A 7,967-nucleotide genomic window follows, 5' to 3' on the forward strand; every position below is an offset into this window, starting at 1 on the left:
GACAGAGACAGAGACAGAGAGACAGAGAGAGACAGAGTATGTCACTGAGTCTTATCATGCAGCCAGAGAGCACCAGGTCCAGACTGGGGTCTCCCACCTCCCAGACCCAAACTTAGGTTCCCCATCTGAAAGACCTTAAGCCCCTCAATTTAGCACCTGTAACATGCCAGAGAGCACACCTGGTACCTGCCCAAACGAATGGGTTAGTAGAATGTAAGTGTGTAAAAGGATTTGCTTTATTTTTGCCCTTATATCCCTAGCACAGTGCCTTGCACATAGTATTTCTTAATACTCATAGAACTGAGTTGCCATTAACAAAAAACAGGAATACCATGCAGGGTGCTTCCAACACATCTTTCCTCATCACTTGACACCTGCAGCTCTGAATAGTTTTATGTTAATTTTATCTCCAAAAATAGAGCCAGAGGTGAGGAACACTGTGAAGCAAGGTTCTAGGAAGTGTCCTTGGTTCTTTCATTATCCACACTACCTACACTAAAAGCCACTCCTGGGCAAAGTTACTATAATCTAGCAGTAAATTATGCACTTTGGAGTCTTAAGATCCCATAAAAATAAAAGTACACTTGCTTAAAAAGTACAAAGAATTACACCTGTTGATTTTAACTAACAGTTATTTACAGTTTTATCAGAAATAGCTGGAGAAATATTTCCATTTAAACTGAGCTTCAAAACTTGAGTTACTTAGAATTTAAGAATTTCTTTCTACCCCCCATAATATCTACCTCAGGTCTGAGGCTTTTGGTGGTTCAGCATCCATTCAAAACCATAGCTTATAAGCCCCCACATCTGTTTACTTTTATCAACCAGAGGACTCATTAGCTGAAAGAAAAGCCATTCAAATCAAACAGTCTAGCACAGAAAGTGACAAGATAAGATTCTCACCATGTTCCTATACACGGCATATACTCTCCCACAGTTTACACCACCACCAATGGAGGAAGAACACATATAACCAGAGACTACAAATGGAAGATATACATGTGGTGAATACACATGACCAGGGTACAGGCATGGTCCTGGCAACTAACACTTCCAGTGCTGCATGGCAGCTGACATTCTCTAGTGATTTCAGCATCTTTGTTCTATGCTGGATGCACTGTTCCATCAATCTCATGATCATTGCTGGGCTTATTATCTCTGCTGGGCTTGATGACGGTTGATACTTGTCATCTCTACTAGATGGGCATTTGCCCAAACTTCTCTATGCTACCAGCTTCTGGGCTTTATCTCTTCAAGGTCATCTCATAGCCATCTTGACTCCTGTTAGGGTGAGGTCATTAAAAAGCCTTGGCCCAAGGGCAGGCCAGAGACTATAAGCCCAGGTACCTTAAAAAGGTCAGGCAAAGTGCTTCTAGGTTAATGTTAAGTCTTTTATAGTTCCCCATGTCTGAGGCTGAATTATAGTACATTCTTGAATCAGAGTCCACTGTTCCAGACAACTCTAGGGTTTAAAATCCCCAAGAACTGTACATACGACACAGTAGTCAATGACTATAGTAATCTACTGTTTGATAAAGCCAAGGACTCTAGCTTCTGGGATCAGAACTCATTATTTGACAAAAACTGCTGAGAAAACTGGAAAATAGTGTGGCAGAAGATGGACGTAGACCAATGACTGACACCTTATACCAGAATGAAGTCCAAACGGGTACACAATCTAGGTACTATAAATAAATTAGGGGAACAAGGAATAGTTTGTCAGCTTTATGGAGAATGGAGGAATTTATGACCAAACAAGAGATAGAGAACATTATGAAATCAAGATAGATAATTTTGACTACATTAAATTGAAATGTTTTTACGCAAACAAAGTTAATGCAACCAAGATTAGGAGGGAAGCAGAAAACTGGGAAAGAATTTTTACAGCTAGTGTCTGTAATAAAGGCCTCATTTCTAAAATACATGGAGAACTGAGTCAAATTTACAAGAATACAAGTCATTTCCCAACTGACAAATGGTCAATGGATATGAACAGGCATTTTTCAGAGGAAGAAATTAAAGCTATCTCTAGTCATATGAAAAAATGCTCTAAATCACTTGATTACAGAAATGCAAATCAAAACAACTCTGAGCTACCACATCACACCTGTCAGATTGACTGACATGACGAAACAGGAAGATGATAAATGTTGGAGAAGATGTGGGAGAGTTGGAACACTAATTCATTGTTGATGGAACTATGAGCTGAATCAACCACTCTGGGGAGCAATTTGGAACTATGCCCATAAGGCTACAAAAATGTGCCAACCCTTTGACCCAGCAATCTGACTTCTAGGGTTGTATCCCAAAGAGATCATAAAAATGGGAAAAGGACCCACATGTACAAAAATATTCATAGCAGCTCTTTTTGTGGTGGCCAAGAACTGGAAATGGAGGGGATGCCCATCAATTGGGGAATGTCTGAGCAAGTTGTGGTATATGAATGTAATGGAACACTATTGTGCTATAAGAAATGATAGACAGGCAGACTTCAGAAATACCTGGATAGTCTTATATGAACTGATGCTGAGTGAAATGAGCAGAACCAGGAGAACATTTTACACAGTAACAGTCACAGTGTGCGAGGACTGTTTTTGATAGACTTAGTCCTCCACAGAAAATCAAGGACCTAAAACATTTCCAAAAGACTCATGATGCAAAATGCCATCCATATCCATCAGAACACAGAATAAAGCAGACCATTTTCTCTTTTGCTATGTTTGGTTTTGTTTAGTTTTACTCATGCTTTCTCCCATTCATTTTAATTCTTCTATGCAACATGACTAATGTGAAAATGTGTTTAATAAGAATGTATGTGTAGAGCATAAGATTGTATGCCATCTTGGAGAGAGAGAATGGAGGGAGGGGAAGAAAATTTAAAACTTATGGAAGTGATCGTTGAAAATTGAAAACAAATAAATAAATTTAAAAAAAGAAATTCCGAAGAATTATTTACGCTTGCTTTGCAAATTGATTTGAGCTAAAAAAAAAAAAAAAAAGTGATGAAAGCAATACAATTGTTCTCCACCCTTCTTGCTTTAATTTTTCTACCTTCCCTCCCCATCTCTCTTTCTCTCTTCATATGTATATTATATATGTATATATACACATATATACATATATGTGCACATGTATATGTATGTGTGTATGCATTATGCATGTGTGTATACACACATACTATATATGTGTGTATGTATATAATGTACATATGTATATATTTTTATGTGTGTATAGAGAGAGAAGGGAGAAAGAGAAAGAGAGAAAAATGTAGGAACTGAGATCAGAAAGGGAAGAATAATTATATTGTTTTCTTCACTTAATTTTATATACATATATCGTTAATATTACATGTGTATTCTCTAGAATTATATTCATTATATGTCAGCAGCACATGTGCATGTATTTACATATGCATATACACAAAACCAACATCAAGTTTTAGTGCTATATTTTGGCCAGCAAAAAGCCTTGTAGTCTCCTTACTTTAAAAGTAGTTCCCGTTTATATAACACTTTGTGTTTTGTAAATACTTTCATCTCAGCCTCGTAAGCTAGGCAGTGCTGGTATTATCCCTGTATTACAGATGAGAAAACTGAAGCTCAGAAAAAGTCAAATAACTTCCCCAAAGTCATCCTGCTAGTTAGTGGAGGAGCTAAAAGTATAGTGAAGTCTCCCTACTTTAACACAACTGTTCTTTTACACTACAATCAAGCTTCTCTTTTAATAAAGTCCAAAACAAGTAAGCATTGGACTTAAAGCCAGAAGAGCTTGGTTTAAGTCCCAGCTCTGCCACTTACTGTCTATGAGCAAACTAGTTCATCTCTCTGGGCCTCAGTTTCCTCATCCATAAAATGGGGTAACTTGTACTACTTCTCTTAGTGAGGTATTGTAAAGAAAAGGCTTTGTAGACTTTAAAATGTTATCTAAATGTAAGCTCTTATCATTACTATTAAGCAGAATTTTCTCAAGTACGAAAGGAAACCTCAGCACTTACCCCATCAGATTCTGCTCTGGGTTCTCTATCTCAAGACGCGACTCCATTTTACCTAGGTTTCTTGATCTTTTAACCTGTTCAGAAAGGGAAAAAATAATAATCTAGAATATCTAAAGTATTTATTAATCTAGAAAATTATGGAATGCTAGCTCTTGGCAAAATTGTCCATTTTAAATTTTCCTTAGAAAATGTGACACTCTTTCTCTTCAATGTACTATAAACAGAACTGCTAAGTGACTTGATTTACCTATGTGTGACCTTCATCCCCCCCTTCCATCTTCTCTAGCAGACTGTAACCTCTATCACACTCACCTTCTTGCTCTCTCTCATTCACTCTTTCCTTCCCTCACTGTCTCTAATCTCTCCCTAGAGCTACTTGATTGCTTCCTGCCTTCAAACATGCCCAAGTCTCCCTCAGATTCTCACTAGACTCTACTGCCCCCTCAAGCTATCATTCTATATCATCCCCCCTTTTTCAGTCAAACTTCTAGAAAAAGCTGTCTACCTTCATTGCCTCACTTCAGTCTCATCAAGTTAACTGAATTTGTTCGCTCCAAAGTTACCAAGTCTTTCAATTTTTCTGTTTTCTTAGTCCTCGTCCTTCTTGACCTTTGTGCTGCACCTTTCTTCCTAGATACTCTATTTTCATGACATTGTTTTCTTTTTTCTCCTCTTTCCTTTCTAATTGCTTGCTCATTATCTCAAACACACCCCTAACTGTGAGTGTTCTCCAAAGCTAAGGCTTGAGTCCCCTCATTTTCCTTATTGTCTTAATGTCCACATAAGTTCCCATGGGTTTAATTATCACTCTATGCTGATGACTTCTAGAGCTATATATCCATCTAGAGCTATATATACATTGACAGTCTCTCTCCTGTCTAGTCCACATCTAACCCTACATCACTAACTGCCTATTGGACATTTCAAGCTAGATGTCACAAAGACATCTCAAAGTCAATATGAATAAAACAGAAATCATTAATTTTCTGTCCAAACTCTTTATCAAATTTCCCTATTTTTTTGAGACTTCCAGTCTTCCAGATTAGTAACTTCATTTTTATCCTCGTCTCATTCTCCCTGACCCCTTCCCTGCATCCCCCCGTCATGCTGATGGCCAAATGTGTCATTTCTAACTCTACAACATCTTTTCATGACTCCCTCTCTATTCACATAGCCACAACCTCAGCGGTTCAGGCCTCATCACCACTTGCCTACACTATTGCAATACTGCTGTAATTGGTGTCTCTGCCTCAAGTCTTTCCCCCTCTAATTTATTCTCTACAGAATTGTCACAGTTATTTTCTTTAAGTGAAGATTTGACCAAGTCAATTCCCTTCTCAGTAAAATGCAGCAGCTCTATATTGCCTTAAAATACAAACTCTTTTAACGTCCTCTACAACTTGCCTCCAACCTGTTTTGATATACATGTATTGCCTTTACCACACTTTATGGTCCATACAAACTGGACTCTGTTGCCCTCTCTCCCTCCCTCCCTCTCTCCCTCCCTCCCTCCCTCCCTCCCTCTCTCTCTCTCTCTCTCTCTCTCTCTCTCTCTCTCTCTCTCTCTCTCTCTCTCTCTCTCTCATTTTCCTATCACACCCCTACACCTCACAGAATCAAGCACCGTCTTCTCTAAAATGTCTTTCCTGATTTCCTCACCTTCTATGCCTACCCTCCTCAACTAACTGCTAGTGCTGGCCCTCCCCAACTATCAAGTATTTAACTATTTTGTATTTAATATATTGCTTGCCCCCCATAAAATATAAGCCACATGGGAGCAAGTTCTAAGTTGTACTTGATTTTGTATATACCCAGTACCTGAAATATTAGACCACACAAGATAACATATGTATAGCACTTTTCAAACTTTAAAGTGCTATATAAGTGCTATTATTGTTATATGGTTAATAAAAACTTGTTGGTTGATTATGTTCAGCTTCATGTAAACTTCTTTGCCTTTTTTTTCTGTTCCTTTTCTGGAACACCAATATGTAGGGGGCTCAAGGATATGATACAAATTCAAGTACTCTAGCCACTGAAAACTACAGCTCTTGAAGTCCATTCTAGAGTTGATTCCAGAAGTCAGCTTTCAAAGAGTAAGTCCCAGACTTTAAAAATACTTGCTGCCTATTTATTTCAGAGTTGTTTGTTCCATCAACCATCAAATATATGTGTGTCTATGTATAGATGTATATCTATATACATAGACATATATGTATATTTAAATCTGTGAGAATAAAATGGAATATACCACTAAAGGCTACTTATGGAGAAAAGAGAAAAATACAAAAATACTCTAATTCTATAAATTAGAGTATTATAAAGAAGAGGAGGAGGGAGGGGAGGAAAAGGAGGAGGAGGAGTAGGAGAGGGAGAAAAAATTAGGTGAGGAAGAAGACAAGGAGGATAGAAAAGAAGGGATGAAGAAGATGGAGGAGGAAGGGTTTGGAGGAGGAGGGGTTTGAAGGAGAAAGACAGAGAAAAGGATGGAGGAGAAGGATGAAGAGGAAAACGGGAGAAAAGAAGGAAGGAGGAGGAAGATGGAGAAGTATTAAGGAGGTAGAAGGATGACCATGACATCAGGATGGCGATGACATGACATGCAAGTGAATTGGATTTTAGTGAGTCAGGGTTGTTTAAAGTCACCAGCCTCACTTTCTCCTCCGGAGCCAACTGGGTCCAGTGGCCAGATACAGATCAGGATAACTGGAGGTGACTTCAAGGAGGTGGAAGGAGGAGGAGGAGGAGGAGGAGGAGGAGGAGGAGGAGGAGGAGGAGGAGGAGGAGGAGGAGGAGGAGGAGGAGGAGGAGGAAGATGGAGAAGTACTAAGGAGGTGAGAGAAGGAGGGTTAGTTGGGCTGGGATAATCTCAAATCAAACGTTTCCAAAGCCCCACTACCACCACCTCTCAAACCCCTAATCCGCACAAAGTTCCCAACTTGGCTCATCCTTCGCCACTCGCTTCCCCGGGGTCCGGCCCGGGGAGCCTCCCTATCCCCCTGTCCGGGCCGGGACAGCTCCCGGGTGTTGGGAGAAGCGGGGACACTCGGGAGGATCACCGGGAGCGGGCCTGGACCTCGGAGCGCCTTTAAGTACCTTGCCTGCTCCCGGCTCTTGACCGTCCGAAAGAGGGGAGGAGGAGTAGGGTAAAGTCGATGTAGCCCGCCACGATCCCGGCCTCTCCGGGCGAGCCGCTGAGTAGCGTGCCGTGGCCCTGGCCTCGACCCCAGCCCCGGCTCCGGCTCCGGCCCCGACCCAGACTGTCCTTTCTTCGGCCAGGCTCGGCCCGTCTCTTCCCCAGCTTTCCTTCCGGCCGGGCCGGAGCAATAGCAGCAGTGGCTGCCGCGGCGGTTACGGGCCTGGCTCCGACTGGCTCTGCCCGCCACGGCTCCCGCGGCTTCCCAAGGCGCCCCAGGTTGCTGTGGCAACGCGTGCCCGACCCCACCCGCGGAGGAATGCCAAGGCCAAGCGCGCCTGGAAGCCCCGGGACACTCCGAGGGTGCCGCTGCCCTGCCTGCGTTCCAGCGGGGCTCGTCCTGTATACCAGGGGGCTTTTTGGGATCCCCTTGGCCAGCTCCAGATCTTAAGTTAAAGTGTAAAAGAAGGGACAGGACGGTGGAAAACAGTAGGTGCTCCCTAACTGCCCACATGGATAGCCACACTGGCTCATCTTCAACGTGCCTTGAGTTTTACAACAGAAAGTGCCAGGCAAAAATGTAACCAACGACCTATGACAAAATTTATGAGTATTCCCTACTCAGAAATAGTAGTGAAGGTGTGTGGCTATGTATATTCATATGTATGAATATAATATCTTTGAAAAATGAAAATTCACCTTAGTTTTATTGCTTCCCTCTAGTAAATTTTGAGCTCTTTTGTTTATTTTTCACTTTCATAACATGGACACTGATTTGCTATTTTATTACAACTGTTCATTTAATACTTTTTTGTATATCCATCCAGTTCCATTAAA

The 7,967-nt window shown here is 41.2% G+C and overlaps 1 protein-coding gene across 16 annotated transcripts in view; it reads right to left on the minus strand.

The window, feature by feature from the left end:
- Nucleotides 1-7,212, minus strand: part of DEUP1 (deuterosome assembly protein 1) — a 155,354-nt gene extending 148,142 nt beyond the window's left edge. For 4 of the 16 annotated variants that reach the window (XM_072611386.1, XM_072611382.1, XM_072611380.1 and 1 more), the window contains exons 1-2: nt 7,091-7,212; nt 3,995-4,068 (exon numbers count right to left, since the gene is read on the minus strand). In XM_072611386.1, the coding sequence (XP_072467487.1) occupies nt 3,995-4,041 (47 nt within the window). In that variant the 5' untranslated portion in view covers nt 4,042-4,068; nt 7,091-7,212. Of the gene's footprint in view, nt 1-3,994; nt 4,069-4,306; nt 4,866-7,090 lie in introns of those variants that run through there. The other 12 variants (XM_072611381.1, XM_072611374.1, XM_072611375.1 and 9 more) reach the window with 8 other exon arrangements.
- Nucleotides 7,213-7,967: the final 755 nt, after the last annotated feature.

Source organism: Notamacropus eugenii, chromosome 5 (genome assembly GCF_028372415.1).
Source record: "Notamacropus eugenii isolate mMacEug1 chromosome 5, mMacEug1.pri_v2, whole genome shotgun sequence".
Classification (NCBI taxonomy): domain Eukaryota; kingdom Metazoa; phylum Chordata; class Mammalia; order Diprotodontia; family Macropodidae; genus Notamacropus; species Notamacropus eugenii.